The sequence below is a fragment of the Conger conger genome, chromosome 4, assembly GCF_963514075.1.
Source record: "Conger conger chromosome 4, fConCon1.1, whole genome shotgun sequence".
Taxonomy (NCBI): Eukaryota; Metazoa; Chordata; class Actinopteri; order Anguilliformes; family Congridae; genus Conger; species Conger conger.
In genome coordinates, this window is record NC_083763.1 from 17,676,006 (window position 1) to 17,696,551 (window position 20,546).

General features: G+C 47.2%; 1 protein-coding gene across 2 annotated transcripts in view; it reads left to right on the top strand.

Moving 5' to 3' along the window:
• The window catches only part of pik3r3b (phosphoinositide-3-kinase, regulatory subunit 3b (gamma)), a 135,646-nt gene extending 115,675 nt beyond the window's left edge, over nt 1–19,971 (top strand). For both annotated transcript variants that reach the window (XM_061238019.1, XM_061238020.1), the window contains 9 exons: nt 8,315–8,426; nt 10,525–10,623; nt 10,782–10,962; nt 11,568–11,693; nt 11,928–12,070; nt 12,255–12,431; nt 13,202–13,276; nt 13,736–13,906; nt 14,206–19,971. In XM_061238019.1, coding sequence (XP_061094003.1) covers nt 8,315–8,426; nt 10,525–10,623; nt 10,782–10,962; nt 11,568–11,693; nt 11,928–12,070; nt 12,255–12,431; nt 13,202–13,276; nt 13,736–13,906; nt 14,206–14,404 — 1,283 coding nt within the window. In that variant the 3' untranslated portion in view covers nt 14,405–19,971. The remainder of the gene's footprint in view (nt 1–8,314; nt 8,427–10,524; nt 10,624–10,781; nt 10,963–11,567; nt 11,694–11,927; nt 12,071–12,254; nt 12,432–13,201; nt 13,277–13,735; nt 13,907–14,205) is intronic.
• The last annotated feature ends 575 nt before the right edge of the window (nt 19,972–20,546 follow it).

A 20,546-nucleotide genomic window follows, 5' to 3' on the forward strand; every position in this document is an offset into this window, starting at 1 on the left:
CTAAGATTGGCTAGCTAATTATGTAATGAATGTGGCGCTATGCATTACGTTATATTCACATTTGTGTGCCATTTTTAGCTGTGTAAGTAACCCAGATAATGCCCAACTAGCACAGATATATGTATTTTTATGTTGCATCTTGCTACTGCCTTTTAACGTTACGTTTCAATGCAAGTCATTCGACTAACGTTAGCTCTCTAGGTACCTTTCGCCATTGTCAGTCAGTCAGTTTCTAGTTTGAAAGACAGTTTGCTAGCCAAGTAACATTAGCTAGCTTGCTGTACATGACACATTGCTAACGCTTGCTAGTTGGTGTGCACCCAGGTTTTTGGCTAACTAAGAGCAACTATTCTGTAACTCTGACGATTGCTTCTCCTCCGTCCTTGCTTACTTTCGTTTACTTTGCAAGCTAAGCTGTTGCATTTTTTCACATGCACAGAGCCATGCACATATGCATATACGTAGCTATCTAAAGTTGTAAATGTGCAGCTTGTGTCCATTTATTTTTTATTTGTATATATACATCTTTTTTTTTAATCCAAGTTTTGTTCCTTGTAGCATATTCATATGAAACTGTTGAGGAAAGTGTTAACTAACTTTGCACGCTAACATTATACCAGCACATCAGCCAGACCCTTTTGTAAATGGCTGGCTATAAACTAGCTAGATTGCTCGGAAAGTGCACTGAAATCTGTGTTACAGAATGAATTGCGAGAATGAGCGCTTTGCACTGAAGCAGTGTTAGATTTAGCTATAGCTAGTCTAATGCTTTTCTTTGTGGTCCACATAGCTGACGTTGGTAACCATAGCTAACTCATAATGTTACAGTACTTGGAAACGAGGGCAATGATGGAGTTATAGACTGGAATCAAGCTAAAAGTAACTTGATCTATATTTAAGTTTTATCTGTCTGTTCGATGTAGCTTGTCTTATTTCGTTTTGGCTGGGTACCACAGGCTTGCTAGCTGTTAGACATATTCGATTTTCGTCGTCTTTGTCCTCGGGTCCTCATTCTGTTATTACATTCATTTTATTTAGTAGTCAATATTGTCGCCCTTGTACATTATAATCTACATAGTCTTAATCATTTTATCAACTAGCTAAGGTTAGATGTTGAATACCTGAATTGCGTTTCCAGTAGCATACCGGTGGGGGAGGGGAGTTGAATTTGAACAGAATGCGTTCGCTACAAGTCATTGAGTAGAACCTTCCATTGAATATAACGTACTACGGATTACAACGTTAGTTCTTTTAATCTGTGGCACGACATATTAATCAGTTATGATTTCAAATACATTGCGTTTTTTTGAAACACAGAAGCGTTAGTTCAAGCGTCCCTGATTTAAATGAGTCGTATACTAGATGGAGGAGGCGCAGTTGAATTATATTCTTTGTGTGTTGCAGCGCCTGCAGGTTTTTCTTTTCCCATTAAAAGGAGAAATTTAGTTAACTTTTTTTTAAATGTATTTTTATTTATTTATTTATTTCGATTTCTGAGCGGACTGTTGTAATGTCTTGAACAAGTCCATATGCGGCTAGCCTGTCCTACTTTGATGCACAAAAAGCCTGGTCTCCTGTGCTTTGACTACCTACCAGTCTTTTGATGAAATGGTCCCTAGTGGTGAGGGGTAGCACTCTCTCCATATGTTTTCCTCCTTGTGAGCATGGTATGTTGGGAATTATTTTTTTATTGCATTAAAAAGGGCTTCACTGATGCACAAATTCTCTTCAGTAATGCATTTGTGACCTAAAGATCACTTGTATACTTTCACACCCTTTTGTGCCAATCACAACAGTTTTGCAATATTATAGCCATCTGATTGATTGTCATGCAATGCATCTTCACCATGAAAAAATGGCTGAAGATTGTATGGTTCAGCTTACTGTATGTGCTACCATTTCTGCACTGCATCCAAGCCAATCAAGTTATTAATTCCAGTAATCAAACAAACTTTTTGTTGATTTATGCTGCAATTGAACTATTCTGGAAATGTAATTACCTTTTGATTACCTTTATTCTGTGCATGTGTTACTTTTTCAATACATTTGTGTGGTATATTCAAGTGCACCTGCCTTACCGTAAGGGCTGGATTCACAGGCACAAGTTAAGATAGTCCTAGACTAAATTGGGTTTTATATGGAGAATCGCAAAACTGACCCTAAATCGCCAAAGATTTAAAGATGCAAGTTACTATCTCTAGCATTAGATCCATTTGCTGGGCTCCGGCAAACCAGTGGCCATTGAGCTCTTACAAGGTTAAATGAATACCATCAGTTTGCATTTGAAAGCCTGTGCCCGTCTTGGATTGACTCTTCTCTATTTGTTGAACCTCCCTGCATTGCAAAGCGTGATGCTTGCAGCACACCAGGCAGCACTGAGAAGCGAAAAGCAGAATTCCTCTGTTGCCTGAATGAATAAGCCTGTCTGATCAAGCTGCACATTAATCTTGTCGTCCATTTCATGGGACTGTGCAGCCCCTGCGTGGAGCTTTATGAGATGTGGGGGGTGGGGGCGGGGGATAAGGCTTTTTGGAAGGGGGCCGCTTCCCATGAAAACTAGTTGGCATCGACCAAGCTTAGCCCTCTGCCAAGCTGTGGGCTTCTTATTTCAGAGACAATGCAATAGGAAGAGTCTCTCTGTCCCTCGACTGCGATTTCATCTGTTCTCTCTCGCGTTCGTCCTTGCTATGGATTCTGTGGCTACATGGAAGGCTTGTGGTTAGACTCCCCCCCTGTCCCACAGCGAGAGACTGGGTCCTGCAGATGTTCATTAGAATATTTATTACAGTGGAATTGAAATGTGAAGGGGGTGGTAATCCAGGCCCCGCTGCTGGAGCTATGCGGCCAGGCTCGGGGGTTTGTTCCTCAGACGCTTTGTTCCGTGGCTCTGGCCGATTAGCACAGGTGGAGCGCTGCCCCAGGGGAACGCTTGGCTGGCTTCACTCTCCAACGGCAACTCTGTAGCGTGTGTGTGTGTGTGTGTGTGTGTGTGTGTGTGTGTGTGGTTATAACTCTGCAGTTATGCATTCAGTTGTCAAACAGAAAGCAATATCTCCCTTTCTGGTACTACTAGATATTGAATTGTAGAGAAGCCTATGATTTATTTACACATATAGTTCTGTTGCTTTCACAGCTGAAGTTTGGCCTTTGTTTGCAATAATGCTGTGGCAGTAAAGGTGGTGTGTGTGTGTGTGTGTGTGTGTGTGTGTGTGTGTGTGTGTGTGTGTGTGTGTGTGTGTGTGTGTGTGTGTGTGTGTGTGTGTGTGTGTGTGTGTGTGTGTGTGTGTGTGTGTGTGACACACAATGCATTATACTTGCACGCTTTCAGACCTGAAAATGTAACTGAGTGCTTGGAGGGGAGCTCTGTCAGCTGAGCTGCGCTGCACTGGGATCAGCTGCTTATTGCATTTTGCCCTGAGAGAATCTTCTCTTTGTCCTGAGCGGGTCACGGGAAGCCGTGATGTAGGTGGAGGAAGGGTCTGTGTTTGGACAAATCCTCCTCAAATCTCCCCAGTCTGGCACCGTCCTGCTCAGACCTCGTCTCCTCTCCTGTCCGACATATGGACGTTTGTTGAATTCCCAAACCTTTGTGTGTTTAGTTTTTCTTCTGCAGTGAGTTGCATGTTAATAATGAGACTGGCTTGGAGACATGCTACAGTCTTCGCTGTTCAACGGATACCGATGTTTGTTTATGTTGGGATTTGTTTGCGTGGAGTGTTTGGACAGTTGGAAAATGCACATTGAAGAGTTTGAGGAGGAATTTTAGTATAAGCAGAAATGACAGCCCCCCCCCCCGCCCCCCGGGTATGTGGGTGTTCCCAGTCAGGTGTGTATAGACTGAACGCGTGTGTCCCCCGCCCGCCCCCCTTGCTCGACGCTTCCCTTTTCCCTAAAGGAGGGATACACATGGCAATTTGGTGGAGCTCCACCCCAATCCCACACAAATCCTCCCAGGTTCCCGTCTGACAGAGAGGTGTCCTCCTCCAGTGCCGCTCTCCCATTGGCTGAGGCTGCGTCTCCATTCAGAGATTACTCCTGCCTGCCTCGTGTGATTTTGGGATCAGGGGTTTTGTCCCCCGCCGCCCCCCCCCCCCAGTCTTAGAGGAATAGGGAGTTAGAGAGGAACAGAAGGGACTTCAGCTGGCCAGCCGTCTGGGCTGACGGGAGCACGGCGTAATATGCAGCTCTCCGAGACGGACAACGGTAAGCGCTGGGTTGGGGGTGTGGGGGGTTTTGGTCCCCGCTCCGTTGTGCTTTCTCTGGCTGCGGTCCCCGTGTCATTGTTTCTCTGGCTGCGGTGCCCATTATGCGTGCGGAAGGAGCCCCGCGCGGGAGCGGGGGGGCTGTAACTCAAAGTGGCAGGGGCCGCTCCCGCTGGCGGAGCGGTGCCAGAATTGGGACGGAGGTGCAAATGGGAGCCGGAGCCGTAGCTCGGAGGAGGCGCTCTGGAGGGGCGTGTGCTGACGATGCAGCTCGGTGTTCTCCGGGACCGGGCTGAGAGGGGGGCTTCAAGCGAAGCGCTTAACGGGGCATTTTTATAGTGAATTTTTATGTGTTATGCGATGGCTTATATGATGTGTGTGCTTTGCAGCCCAGTGTGGGTGTATGGTTTGTGCAGGTCTGTGTGTGTTGGACTGGGGCGGGCTTTAAAAAGTAAAATGAAATGTTTGAAATGAGTGTGGTGCATGGAGCAGTGGGGTGCTGCGGGGCTGCTACAGGGCTTTGATGTGCGGGGCAGTTTAGCGCGAGGTCACTGCACAGTGTTTAATCTGCTGCTGCCGCCTCATTGGGCTCCGCGGAAGTGCAGCCCTCGCACTCCGTCTGCCAGCGTCCCGCCCTCTTTCCGTGCTCACTTTAGGACCGTGGTTCCCCCCTCGATTGTGCCTCCCTTCAGCCCCTCTCTGGATATCTCCGCTCCTCCCCTGTCATGCCATAATCTGCGACGTGGGCCAGTCTCACAGCAGTCTCTGGGAACGTAATCCGCAGCAGGGCTCGGTCTTTTGGGACTTTGGGCCCGCTGGGTCGGTGAGATCCGGACCCTGGGGGTCGGGGAGGGAGCCACGGCGGAGCTGCTTTAGGGAGGCGTGCGGATCCCCGCGGGGCTGGTCTGGTTGCCCATGGTGACCCCTGACTGGTGCGGTGGTGATAAAGTGCCCTTTGTTCCCCAGCGCTGCTGCCGTCTCCAGACCCTTCAGCCTGTGGCTATGCAGTGGCTCCCTCTGCTTCACTGTTTCAGGGCCGTGTCTGTACCTAGAGCCTGCTGACTGTGCCATGGACAACACCTAAAGAGCATGCACACGCACGCACACACGCAGAGTAACGCAGTGTTAAGAAAGCCGTGGGCACTGCAAGTGAAGCTTTATTTGGTCAACTGCATGGCCGTGTGAAATTAATCTGCCTGTCCCTGCTTTGTTCTGCTACGGGCTGTATGGTTTCTGTCAGTGGTGGTGTAGTGGCGGTTTTTGGAGGCTTGGTGCTGAAAGATAAAGTCCGTGGCTCGCTGTGTGCGGTTGTCTCCTTTGTGTGACGCGTCCCATTGTTAAAGGACTGAACCCTGAAGAGAGGGGGCAGCCATTCTGCCTCTCCGCCACGGCGATGCCTCCCTCTCTCCCTCGCTCTCCGCTCGGAGAGAAGGGAAGGGGGGGATGAAGGAGTGGAGAAAGAGCTGACACCAGGAAACTGCTGGGCTGGAAGTGAAGGTTTGAGTTGTGCTGCTGCACCTGCTTTTGGCTTGTTTAAAAAGGAGAGCTGGGCGGAAAACCACAGAGCTATTTCCCTTTCTGCTCCCGGAGTCCTGAACGGAGCCTTTGTGCTGAGAGGAGAAACTCCTCCAGTCCTTTCACCTGTGCAGGAGCAGCCCTGCTGCTGTGTGTGTGTCTCTGTGTATGCCTGTGTGTGTAAGCACCCCTGTGTGTGTGCGCGCGCATAAGTGTACGCAAGCGTGTGTGTGTGTGTGTGGTGTGTGTGTGTGCGCACATTTGTGAATGCGTTTTTGTGTGTGTGCGTGCAAGCGTTTGCGTGCGTTTGCCACTCTCCTCCCCCAGTTCAAACAAGTTAGAAAGTTAGCGCTGCATTAGCAGCTCCCGCTGAAGACCAGGGGATGTATAATTAATCAGTGATTACGGTGCCGGCACGAATGAAAGGGGAAACATAAATCTTTACGACTGCATAAAAGACTGCCTTCAGAGGTAGCGCTGCCACCAAAATAGCTCTCAACCTGCAGCCTTCCATTGCCTCACAGCTTCTGACAGTAGAAAGTACACGGGCAGCGCTTTCTCATTTCTTCTAAAGGCTAAACACACAGTTTCCCTTCCTGTGCCATTACTCACTATGAAAGTGAAAGGACGGGCTGTACTGTATCTTTAGGCTCCTCCGGGATGTCTCCCCCTCGACATGCAGGGACAAGTCCAGGCTTGTCCTGAGCCCCTGACCCAGCAGGGGGGGTTTCCAGGGCCGGTCTAGGAGAGGAGAACCCCCCCAGCCCACCCCAGCTGCTGTCCCCTAGTGATGCAAGCACCCAGCAACCCCCCTGTGAAGGCATCCCGTCCCACGCATTGCTCCCTCGCTCGCTAACGCTACTGTCCTCAGGAAAAGCGTGCTGAAAAGCACACTGTGTTCTCTCGAAGCGGGAAGGGGGTGTGTGGACGTTTGGGCTGAGCTCCTCTGGCTGCGGATGCTTTATCTCGCACGACGGCAGGAGATTCTGCTCTTAATTCTGAAGGGAGGCTCCGTTTGCCAAAAGCCGAGGTGCGAGCCGTCGTTCTGTGCATGTGGGATGGATAACGGGCATTTTTATAGGAGGGATTCTTTAACCCGTCGAGGAGCTGTTTTTTGTTTTTTGACATGTTGTAGAAATCATTGTCCAGAGTAACGCATCTCGGTCTTCGTGTGCTTTAAGCCCGGTCCTGCCTGATGGCTTCCTGTGAGCGCGGGGGCTTGATGTTCTGTACGTAAGGGGACTGTTTTACTGTTGGTCAGCGCTGAAGGGGCCACCGCCCTGCCAGGCCAGGGCCCGGGCCCCTGGGGTCTGAGGAGGGCAGCGGAGCGTCAGAACGGTGTCTGGGTCAGGGGCGGGTTAGTTTGACTTGGCCAGGGGGAGGAGGCTGGCTGGTTGGTTGCCGAATACAGGAGCTACTGTTGGACGGCGGGGGTTTTTCCACACACACAGTGACTTCACAGTGGCACCTGAACTCTAACCCACCCCATGCCCCCTGCCTCTTTTACCCCTCCCTTCTCCCCATACCCCCTGCCTCTTTTACCCCTCCCTTCTCCCCATACCCCCTGCCTCTTTCCTGCCCCCTGCCTACTCTTACCCCCCCCCCCGCCCTCAGGCCAAGCAGCGCCAGTAGCCTCAGGCAGTTTAATTTCAAAAGGCAGCAGTGACGTACCGCTGTGGAATACCCAGCCTGTGGGTCTGAGATATTTCCTTTGCGTACTTGGTGCTGGGCTGCTGGCTTGCACGGCTGAGTGAATGCATCACCTCCCCCCCCACCTCCCCCAACGTAATCCCGGCAACGTGGGGGCCCAGTGCGGAGAAGCCCCCAATGGCGGCGCAGGCCTGAAACGATGGGTGTCAACCGAGGGCTGTAACGGCTGAAAGGGTCCCCTCACCCCTGCGCTCTGCCTCCCTCCGCACTGTTGAGTCAGCTGCTGCGCTGTTTGTGTGGAAACAGTGGCGGCTCTATGCAGGGCACGTCTGCTGCACCAGTGTGGGCAGCGGTCCGCCAAACGCTGTGACCCCTCACACCCCCATCGCCGCAAACTCTGACCACACGCCTACCGCCGTACCGGGCTCCAACCAAACGTGGGCAACGGGTGACCTCATTCAAATGCTCTCTCTGCCCAAACTTCACTCTTGAGCGCCTCCGGAACTTTCCATACATTGAGCCTTTTATTAGACGAGGAGGAGCCACTCAATAAGTCATTGTGAGAACTTCCCGCACTGTTTAGTTTCACTGAGGATTGTGTGTTGGGTACTGTGAACATGACCTGCCAGATGCGTACGTGCTCGATTTGTGCTTAGTCACTGAGAAAAGTAGGGCTGTGTTCTGCCGGTCAGTTTCCTGTTTGAGTTGGATTTGTGGAAATGTGCAGCTGGTCAGTTTCCATGCGAGGCCTGTGAGAGACACAGCGCGCAGTCTGGTGGGATAATCCCTCTAAATGACTGGCTACCAGACAGGGGCGGCTCACTGGCCTGCTCTGGCTAAACCCTGGTGCTCGCGTCTTTGCTGTCCTCCAGGAACACCTGTGAATGCGAATGAGCCGGAGCCACGGTCTGACCACCCCCCTCTCTCCATCTCTTCCCGTCCCACAGCTCTCCCTCCCAAACCGGCCAAGCCCATGACCCCCGTCAGCAGCAACGGCATGAAGGAGGCGGCCACCAGCTCCCTGCAGGAGGCCGAGTGGTACTGGGGAGACATCTCAAGGTGAGGCACGCCCGTCTTTAAGAGTCCTGCCACCGTTTGTCTTTCTCTGCCTGCACGAGGTCAACAGGAGCAGGCCATAAAGTGTGTGTGTGTGTGTGTGTGTGTGTGTGTGTGTGTGTGTGTGTGTGTGTGTGTGTGTGTGTGTGTGTGTGTGTGTGTGTGTGTGTGTGTGTGTGTGTGTGTGTGTGTGTGTGTGTGTGTGTGTGTGTGTGTGTGTGTGAGAGAAACAGACGGCGACAGACAGACTGAGAGACCGAGCATGTTTACCATTTCTCTCATCAGAGTCCGGTGATTTCCACTTTGTGTAGTCATGAGGTTGTGCAGGGAACAGTTGAGCCGTTCATTGGAGGTCAGTCTCCACTACAGTCTGCGTCATGGTGCCCCCCAGGTGGTCTCCTGATCAGCAGTGGGATGGGTTTTCAGGTGACTAGTCTAGTTCTTTGTGTTGAGAGCGAGACCCTGCCCCTGGAACTCTCACTGTGGGGTCCTCATGTCTGGCAACCTGCAAAACCTTTTCCATACTTTTTTCAAGGCCTGGCAGCCGCTTCCGATTACTAGAGGCAGGAGGGGAGAGCCTAAAATCTCCAAAATGTCACCCAGCCAGAACGGTTTCCAAGCACAATCTCCTAAAAAAAACCCTGGGTTTTAGCAGATTAAAGCGGCGCTTAGCGACTGGCTTTAGTAGCGTTTGATATGTACGATGTTTAAGTGCTAAGGCCATTAAAAGCTGACACGGGCGTCTGAATCAGAAAATGGCACCCCGGCACCTGCGGAAAGCGGAGAAGTCACGCCTGAAGCCTGGTCTGAAGCCCGGGCCTGGGAGTGGGACATTGTGGTGAGATTTATCACTTTGGGGACAAAGCCAGGCCCAGGCCAGGAGGTGTGTAATCCTGCAGGACCACACCGGCAGCTTATCGGAGGCGCAGACACACCGAGGGCCGTGTGCTGCAGACTTCAGCCTTGCTCTGGTGCACATGCTGTACTGTCCCACCCTGCTCTTAGTCACTGTCCTCAGTCAGGTGCGATTCGCGATAACCCAGGTGCTCCCCCCAACCTCGGTATTTTGGCGTCATAAATCAAGTACTTGTTGACAAAGTGCAGTGTTCCTTGTGCATTTGCATTATCTCACACGAGCACACTGACTCCAGAACAAGCGCACAGCTTCCGAATCTTGGGAGCGGTGCATTGTGGGGTTTATTCAGAGAGGGTATTGGATGGAGAGCCCGGTGGGATGGTCTGCTCTCCCGTGCGATTAGTTGACAATGAGCGCAGCTGTAGGGCTGTCGTCAAGGCTGTCGTCAAGGCCCCCGTCTGCGGGAGTCGCTCACAGCTAGCGAGCATCATAAACGCTGCCCCTCCCCTCCCCATCAACAGCATGTCTGACTGTCATGTTGGCTTTGGCCAATTTTATCCATTTCATGCTCTGTTTGCTCAAATTATGCAACGCGTGTTCTGTTTGCAATATGTTACAACTCACTCGCCCTTAGCGGCTCTCCTGGAAGTCTTGAGCGTTTGTTCACGGTCGATATGAAATTTGAAGGGGAGGTTGGTTTTTCGAGAAACTTTAGGAATTCCCCACAGTGGGTGTTGTCGCAGTCGGTAGCAGGTGTGCGTCATCTCGCCCCTAGGGGACTCCCCTGTCCCAGCTGCCAATGGTTCTTATCGCTGTTAAAACGAAATGGCGCAAGGTCACCTGACCTGGGGCTGCATGACTGGGCTCCGTGAGCCCCCCCCCCCCCCAGCGGTAGGGCGGGGGTGGGAGGTGCACTCGCCCTTGGAGCCCGTCTGTCTGCAGAGGAAACTGCAGACAGTCAGTTTGGAAGTGTAGACTGGACTCGGGGAAGGGGTTAAGAAGCCAAAACGATTTCAAGATGTTTCACGAGCAGCAGCAGACGGTCTGGTCACGGCCTGGCCACTCCGCCCGCAGCCAGACCGGGGATGTTCCACATTACAGAGCATCTTGCACGACGTCTGGGGGTTTTTTTTTTTTTGGGGGAGGTGTTTGTGTTTTACCTGTAATGGCTAATTGGTCAGCACTGCCCCTTCCTGTGTGCCATCTGTCCACTCACAGCTGTGGCCCTCTCTCCTCTCTCCGCAGGGAAGAGGTCAACGACAAGCTTCGGGACATGCCAGACGGAACCTTCCTGGTCCGGGACGCCTCGACCAAGATGCAGGGCGACTACACGCTAACCCTGAGGTAGCTACGGAGCCAGATGTTATTTACCATTTTTTAAAATGTATTGCTTTATTTTTGAGAGGGCACAAGGGGAAGCGAGCGTTGGGCAGGCACATTAATCACGGTAGTGCCGTTTCTGTGGGTTTATGTGACCTTGTTCCGTAACTTTGCCCCAACAGGAAAGGAGGGAACAACAAGCTGATAAAGATCTACCATCGGGACGGCAAGTACGGCTTCTCTGACCCCCTCACCTTCAGCTCGGTGGTGGAGCTCATCAGCCATTATCGCCACGAGTCGCTGGCCCAGTACAACACCAAACTGGATGTCAAGCTCATGTACCCTATCTCCCGCTACCAGCAGGTTTGTGTACAGCCGCCCCCCTCTCCCTCCCATACACACACACTCACACACACTCACACACACTCACACACACTCACACACACTCACACACACTCACACACACTCACACACACTCACACACACTCACACACACACACACACACACACACACACACACTCACACACTCTCACCTGAAGCCCTCCAGGCTAGATGGGTTTTCGGATTTCCGGAGGAAAATGCGGAGCCAGCAAGATTCCGGGCGCATGAAATATTGCAGTGCTTATTCGCTAGCGCAGTGTGCCGCGTAAATAATTACACGCGTTCGCAACATCAGAGACCCGTCCATGCGTTTATTCATTCCTTACCGTTCCTTCCTCTCCTGGCACCTGTCCTGCGTGCTCATGTGCTCATTATTCAGGGTTTTCCACAAAGTAAAATCCATCTCAGTTCCTCATACAGAAGGGCTTTTCCCCGCGGTAATGATTTTTACCTCCCAACAGTAAGCAAAGGCAGCTCTGCGAGCGAGCCCATACATTTTTTACTTTCTTTTTTTTTCCCCTCACGAGTAAAAAAAAATTAATAAATTCCTCAGCGGTACAACTCAATGTGCTCTTTCTTCCCTCAGGATCAGCTGGTGAAAGAAGACAACATAGATGCTGTCGGGAAGAAACTCCAAGAATATCATAATCAATATCAGGAGAAGAGCAAAGAGTATGACCGACTATACGAGGAGTACACAAAGACCTCGCAGGTACAGTGGCAGCATTAGCAGTTTAAGCCCTGATTACCTCAACGATTGTGTTTGCTTTTGAGCCTATGAACATCGGGGTCATCATCACAACGCCGTTCCCACCTTGCGTTTCTGTGGTCGCTTAATCCGTCTCGGCTGCCAGGCGGACAGTTGATGTTCACGAGCAGGTTGCTGATGTGATGTGACATTTTGTACAAAGTTGTTAATTTTTCTCCTCCTGGTTTGAAAATGCAGGAAATCCAAATGAAGAGGACGGCAATAGAGGCCTTTAACGAGACCATCAAGATCTTCGAGGAGCAGTGCCACACCCAGGAGCGCTACAGCAAGGAGTACATCGAGCGCTTCCGCAGGGAGGGCAACGACAAGGAGATTGAGAGGTCAGTCCATCGCTGGTCTCTCCGCACCTTTCCCACTCTCCCTTAAGCTTCCCGGTAGCCTGGTCCAGCTGGAGTTTCTTTTCCTTGGGCCATCATGCTTCATGATGAACCAGCTAGTTAGCAACCGTAAGCGGAAGGTTCTGGAAGCCACCTGTGCTGACTGTGCATGCTCTCGCCCCCTCAGGATAATGATTAACTATGAGAAGCTCAAGTCCCGCCTGGGAGAGATCCACGACAGCAAGACCCGGCTGGAACAGGACCTCAAGACGCAGGCTCTGGACAACAGGGAGACGGACAAGAAGATGAACAGCCTGAAGCCAGACCTCATCCAGCTGCGCAAGATCAGGGACCAGTACCTTGTGTGAGTACAGGCTTCCTACAGCGAACACTGCTTTCTCTGATGCAGTCTTCACAATGCGCCATAGCTTATTTGCTGTAGTCCCCACCATGCAGCTATAGTTTATTTATTGTAGTCCTCACCATGCAGCTATAGCTTATTTACTTTAGTCCCCGCGACGCAGCTATATCTTATTTACTGTAGTCCCCACTATGTAGCTATAGTTTATGTACTGCAGTTCTCACCATGCAGTTGTAATGTTTATGTACCCTAATCCTTACCATGCAGCTAGTTTAATTATTGCAGTGGATTTAATGGTTGCTCATGGTCCTCGTGGCACAGTGATTGAAGTCTGGGCGTGCTTGGCCTGAAAATTCCTTAATCAGTTACAAATTGAATGGAACAAGTTGACTTGGGATATTTCTTCCCGTTTCTGATTGGGCGAAGTGCTCTGGTGAATCCCCTGAGACTTAAATTTAATTATTTATCTAAAAAATATATATTTTTCAGCAATACTAGCAGGGTTCTGATTAAACACTAGCACAAGGGACCGGAGTTGCACCTGCTTCCCGCTCTGCGGAAAATGTGTTTTAGGAACAGACAAGTCATTTTTTACTTTTCCGAACCAGAAGCTGGATTCTAGACTTCTGTACATACAGAGCTGGCTTGTTTCTTTAACCCATTTCTATCCATGGAAAGAATGAAAATGTAATTTGTTTACTTGCAGTAAAGATGCAGTCTGCTCAATTGAACCTGTTGGAATAATCCTTTTTGGCCTTGTCTCCTTCCTGCAGCTGGCTCAATCACAAAGGTGTGCGTCAGAAACGAATTAACGACTGGCTTGGAATCAAAAACGAAAACGCTGATGAGTAAGTGCATTAGAGGGGCCTTTGCGTCTGTGTTCAGCTGAATTTCAGGTAGCTCTGTGGTTAAGCGTGATCTTACCCGTGGCTAGGGCACCAGGGGGGCTTTCAGTAGCCATTTATGGACACGCTTTAAAATTGCTGTGGGCGTTGGGGGTTTGCAGTATGTGTTGGCTGAGTCAGGGTGTGTTCTCTGCTATAGTACTTCTGGGATATCAGAGTAAAGCTATGGCTTGCTTGTAGTTTTGCTATACTGATTCACTTGTTACTTGCAAATCTAGTATCTCGTACATAAGCCTAAAAAGGGGATGTATGCAAGTGAAGTCACTATAATGCACATTTTCTATAGTTCATAATTGATTTGTATCATTTCTGATACTGTGTTTCTTAGCTATGATTGTAATTGTGTAATATTTTTAAGACCCAACAATGCCCGAGTGTCTGACTGTGTAACTCCATCTGCAGGGCCTACTTTGTGAATGAGGAGGATGAAAGCCTACCGCACTACGATGAGAAGAGCTGGTTTGTGGGCGACCTGAACCGCACGCAGTCCGAGGACCTCCTGCTGGGCAAGCCGGACGGAGCGTTCCTCATCCGCGAGAGCAGCAAGAAGGGCTGCTACGCCTGCTCTGTGGTGTGAGTATCTGCTCCGGAACAACAAAAGTCTCAAGTATTTTAGTCTTATATTTAGGCTTAAAATCTCGTTTCTATGACTTTTTGCTTAAAAAAATAAATAGTTTTACTCATTTCAAAATTTGCCAACGGGGTAAGAAACTTTCACGTGTCAAGCCAAACAGTAACTTGGAACAAGGAACGTTTTTTCTACTAGGTTCCGTTACGTAACTTGAACCCTTAAGACAGGCTTGTTTTGCAGTGGGGGACAGGGACGGGGCCAGGGGACGTTTGGACTAACGCGAGCCGTTTTCCCCTCACAGGGTGGACAGCGAGGTGAAACACTGCGTCATCTACAGCACCCCGCGCGGCTACGGATTCGCCGAGCCCTACAACCTGTACAGCACTCTGAAAGACCTCGTCCTGCACTACCAGCACACCTCGCTGGTCCAGCATAATGACTCGCTCAACGTGCGGCTGGCCTACCCCGTGTATGCACAGATGCCCTCGCTCCGCAGATGAGCCCCCCTCATACTCACACACCGCAATCGGGAGGGGGGTCAGACAAACAAACAAACGAAAATAAAAACAAACACTTGCTGCAACACACACGTCAGCCACCTTGGAGTTATATATATTTTTACTAGAACAATTCGAGGGCATTCTTTCTAAAGACTGCTTGATTTGCACAAGGAAGTTTAAACATTTGTGAATGTGAAACGGAAGAAACAGAAGAGCCGAGTTTCAGGTGACCCGCTGCTACCTAAACTCCAGCTGGGACTTTTTAACGCTACATTTTATCTTGGCTTTATTTCCTTTCATCAACGTTTTATTTTATTTTGTTAGTTTTCTTTGTTCACTTCTTTTCGTCAGCTGAATGCAAGGAAAAAGCAGTAATGTTTCAGGATGGTTTATTCCATCCCCTCACCATGTTAAAAGCAAAAACTATGTAGCATAGAGGCGACAGACACTTTCCCGGATGTCTCTTATCACAGTGATGGCAGCCGTGCAGAGGGGGCGGAGTAGAAGATGTTTGTAGTCTTAAAGAAAAGCTTGCTTTTATACTAACAGTAGAGAGGAGATTTGTTTCTTGGCTTCACTTGGCTGGACTCTCAAAGCTGGCTAATTTTCCTGTTAAAAGCAGTCCAGTGCAGAGACCAAAGTTAGCATGGGAGAAAATCCACTGAAATTAAACTGAAAGAAGAAGCAGATGAATTAATGCCAGTGCTTTGTTTAGTACCACACATAAAATGGTGTTTGGGCTGGTGCTTAAACCCTAAAGCTCTTTAAAAATGTATTGTTAACCAAATTGTACACGCAGAAAATTTGAAGCACTTATTTAAAAGACGTCTGCAGCTGCACATTTTACACCAAATTTTAGAACATGGAATTAAAGTAAAACTGAAACCCTTTTTATGTGTGGCATAAAGTATATATGTATATGCTAATGTTTGTTCGAAAAGGAAAAAAAAAAAAAAAACAAGCAACTTGGATTTTTGTATTCTTTATAGAACCTATGAAATAAGCTTTGAAATATGTAACTGAAGCAGGAACAATGGTTCAGAGTTGAGAAGAAACATGCTTTAGAAGATGAAACTTGAAGAAAGTGCAATCCAACATGTATTATTAGTAGGGTAGGAGTCTACCGGAGAGCTGCACTAACCCTGCCCAGTGGCACAGATGAGATAATCAAGGGCACAGTGAACCTTTGAAGAAAGATTTTTATACTGCTCCTATTTATATCGCTGCTTGACTTTATAACCAGTTGAAGCATTTTGTTGAAAGGTTTTAACAGTGGCTGCCTGTTTGTTTGAAGTCAAAACAATAAAAGGAATATACAAAAATTATCACAGGCAAAATGGCCGTGTACGAAGTGACTTGACTTCCTGAAACAAAACCTTGTTTTCCTATTGGCTGTGGTGCTTGCACATTGTCATACCTGAGTGCGTATGTGGCGATCCTCCGATCAGCAGTTTGTGAGGAGCCACCGGTCGTGGTCTTTTCCCCTGCCTGCTTGGTAATCCACACTCCTACTTAAAGACCCCGTTGACAGGAGAGGTCTGTGGAACAATGGGGCCATTCAGCTGGTTTTAATGGGCACAGAGCAGCAGCTTTTGGGATGGGCTAGGCCCTGGTTTATGGAGCCTCTTTTACATATTTGCATATCCACATACCTGAGATGGATGTGCTTTGCTCTGCTCAAGATCATAAGCCACCTGTGCCAGTCTGTACTATTGTCGCCAAATTCAGAGTCGGAGATCTGGAGGTAAAAACCTATGACCTCCTGAGAAAATAAATACCAAACCGGTTAATAATGAATAATAATTGATTAGCCTTTTTTACAAGATTGCAGGCATCTGATGTTTGTTGTAACTTCTAAATTGCAGACTTTGTATGAATGTGCTCTCTGCTCAGTCTCTCCTGTGCGTCTCATGGGCCTTTGTGCTGAATTGAAAGGCCACTCCCCAGCCGGGAGACTGGTTACAATGTCACTGAGCCCTTTTTCGGCTCCAGTGGGACCGGACCGGGGCGCCCCTGCCCGCAGGCTGGTATGACTATGTGGGGGGAATGGTGTCAGCAGTCAAGTCAGTCAGTGCAGCAGTGTAATTGGTGGTCAGTCTGTGGGGGAGGGGGGGGGCTTTGCTTTCAATTTGTCAGCAACCGAGTAGACGTCTAACTGATGGCAGTGCATATCTTACATGTTCTTAAGCCTGCCTTCCTGGGCCCACACCCATGGTGTATTGCACTAAGATAAGACAGATGGAACTGTCTGAGCTGGGTGCTGGCCCGAGATAGAAGCCACATGCGAAGGCTGGTGAGTCAGATGGTGGGTCTGTACAGCGGGTGTATTTTAAGACCCCTGAGATGGATAGGATTGCAGTTCCTCACTCTCCGCCAGTTCCTGCCCTGCTTTCAGGTAAATGGTTGTACACGATATAAAGTGAAGCGAAAGGGTAGTTGAGTTGAATGTACAGCAGGATGCCGTTCTGTGTGCTGGCCCAGCCTCAGGCCTCGACACACACGCCTAGTCAGAAGAGATGGGTCGAGCAGTTGAAGACCTGTGAGACGGTCATGTTCTCCCCCACTGCAAAGGAGACTATGGTTTGTTTTTGAAAAACGTCTGGTTTATTTGGTTTATTTAACAAGCAGACGGCCGTGTTGCTTCAGAAAAGGGTGGCGTTTCTGCTTTCTGAAGCCCGTCCACTTTAAAACACAGATACAGTCATGGATGTAAGCTAGGCTACGTGACCAGGTGCTGGCCATCGTGCTCAGTCAACTTGGCTCAACAGGTGTTTCTCTGCGGCTTTCTGTAATGCCGAAGCTTAAATATCTATACATTTCATTTTTTAAAGTTTTCTTTTTAAATCCCCCAACATTATGTGAGGGTTTTATTTTTTGTTTTTGTTTTTTTGTTTTTTGCATTTTTTGTAACCGGGACCTAAGGTGTCCTGTCTCTATTACTTGAACTATTGCATTGCTCACTGTTGAATGTCTTCATATTATATAAACATATTTTACAGAAGAAATCCCTTTTGTGTTATGGTCAAAAAGACTGGACTGATATGTTGGGTTTTTGAACATAAAATTGCAGTGTATGTGCTCGAATTTAATGGAACTCATGCATTGTTTAATCCCAAGGACTTTTTCGTTTTATTTGTAAATCCTTGGAAATAAGGTGGGATTCCATTATTAATGAGAGGCTGTCTGAAATTGCACACATCACACTAAGAAAAAGTTGGTACGGCAATGACTTCAGTAAGGATCACAGCTGACATGTTTACTGGAAAGTTAGGCTTTTAATAAGTTACTATGATGGTAATTTGAAGGGGTTACACTGACATTTTGTTTTATATTGAATTTTCTTTTATTTCTTACCTGGCATTGAGACCAAAGATATAAGTTAAATTCATTTGATGCTAGATATTCATAGCTAGTTTGAAGGGGACATTGGAGGCGTTCTGTTACTGTTTATTATTGCCTTTGATATTTCACTAGTCTGAAGTTATCATTATTTGCAGTTGTTTGAGCAGATTGAAGGAAGGCCAATGTGCACCCCTATAATTTAATTTCCTATCTTTTAATTTGATTTTATTTAGTTCCATTTGGATTTATTGGGGCTTAATTTTATAATTTGAAGCTGTCCAGAGTCTTGATGCTGTATCAGAGTGCTTTGGAATGCTTCTTATGTACAGTAGATTACCCCTCATTTGAGAAAACAATGGGAGAGCAAGTAAAACGGGCATCATAGTACAAACATTTTGGACCGCGCTTCTGGCGTCTCTCTCTGGTTCAGATCAGTTTGGCTTCGCTTTGCCGAGATTTCCTGGTTGAGCTGATTTTTCAGGATTACTAGTTATGGGCTACATTTACAATGGGGTTTGAAGGCCCAAAGTATGGTTCGATTTGTCAGGATAAAACGCTTTCATAAGCCCCTCCATCTTCTTTTTTCAGAATTTAGTCTATTTGCACACTTGCCTAGCTGGAGACAGTTGCTTTTTCTGTGATAGAAATGCATACGATACATGTTCCCCAAGTCATTGGTGGTTTGTCTTTTAAAGAAACGTGATTGTCCTTCTCTGCGGGGCAGAAAGCAGTCCGAAACATACCAGTTTGAGAGGTTCTTGGTTTCTTCACTCCAGAAAGCATGCAATATTTTTTTTTCTTTAATACTTCAGGGACAAAAGAGCATTGCTTGGGGCTTTTAAGACCTGCAGTGGAGAAAATGTGTGCTTTTTTAAAACCATTTGGAGAAGGGGCGTTAATTGAATGGCATTTTATAGGGTAGGGTGGGGGATAAACCAAAATAGGCATTTCCATAGTCCTGTTTTAGTGACAGGTGGTAGATGGATAGTACAAGGCCAGATTTGGTTTACATGTGGGCTGTTGTTTGCAGTTGTCCCCTGCACAGTTCTGCAAAGTTTTATTTGCAGTTGGGTTTAATATTTGTGATTCTCACCAGGAGTCTCTTTGTGTTCCTAACACTGCTGTCTCATCACAGTAGCCAGCACAGATTCATGGAGTACAGCATCTTTAACAAGAAAGCAGATCTAAACTCACTTTCTCTCCCCCCCCCTCCCCCCTTTCGACATACAAACAGAAACCCAGCATGCATCTTTGGTACTCTTGACTGTTGTTTTTGTGTATAAAAAAAAGAAAAGAAAAAAAAGTTAAACAACTGTTCTTTGTCTGTTAATGGTGTATTCAAATCTGAATTTAATATAGCTAACAAAACAAGTCACCGCTTATTGCTGAAACAAGTTAGTCCTGTTCAACTGCAGTGGTTAAAAATACAATTAAAAATTAAATACTGAGAAAGAGGAATAACGAGTACAATACAAAAATGGTGTTACTTGCTGGACTCCCAGGATTCAAGGATTTTACCTCTTAACTAAATGAACGTTTCTCAACGTCTCTTCTCTGAATTTTAACTCATTTTGAACATTTGTGTGGCTTATTTTGTGATATGCTAAAGCTATATAACCTATATAGCAATCCTAAAGTGAAATGAATGAACCCACAGGTGTTTATATCACAAACGTTTTCTTTTTATACCAGCATTTCTGATTGTACGGGCACAATTCAATTATTTTTAAATGGACAATTTTAAAGCTCAATACTAGCAATAACAACATGTCGACTGTCTCCATAATTCAAGTTTCAAGACTAAACTTGAACAAGAACTGCAAAATCCTATACAAATGTGCTTCCATCAACTTTCAAAAACTTTGTCCATAGATCTTTTATGTTCAATTCCTTGACCAGCCACCATTTTTGTTGCATCTTGTTGCATGTTGACAATACCAGTTATTCCTCTTGTACATACTAAGCTAATGTACTGTTGGATAGCCGTTCACCCAGGTTTCCAGTGGGAAGACCTCTTTCTCAGTATTAAGACTGTACTTGCTTCAGGCTTATAGGTATCCTTCAGTTACCTTTTTCATCACAGTAAGATTTCTTTCTTGTATCTGTTGGATAGTTTGTATTGGTTGTAGTATCTCCATTTGTTATGGGATGAAGTCATGTATATTATCAACGGAACTCCACAATACTCATTTCTCTTGCAGAATAAAGAAAATATTTTGTTCAAACATGTGCCATTTGTTTTTTCTTGAAAATGTGGTGGGGATTGGGTACTATTAGGATAATACCTGGATTATAGGTGGCTAATTTGTCATAGCCTTGAAGATGAGATGTTTACAGGTTTCAGAGCTAGGTTTTCTACAACTATCACACTTACTGATGATGTATTCTCAGCCTCTGAAAATGGCACATTTAATGGTACTGTTTTCCTAGATTTGACCAAGGCCTTTGATGGTGTTGATCACTACAATCTCCTTGATAAGCTATATGCCATTGGTGTCTCCCACTATACTTTAATTTGGTTTAATTAATATCGTCACAATAGACGTCAGTTTTCACGGAAGTCAATCTGATAATTTAATTGTGGAAAAGGGTGTACCACAAGGGTCGTCCTTAGGGCCAATCCTTTTCTCCATATTTATTAACGATCTTCCACAAATTTGCTATGACTGGAATGTGCAATTGTATGCAGACAATACCATTATTTTAAATGTCCAAGGCCAGAATATTTTAAATCAAATGCTGGGCCTCTGGATTGACTCAGTGCTTTCATATTGAATACATTACAAATAAAATTAATTTG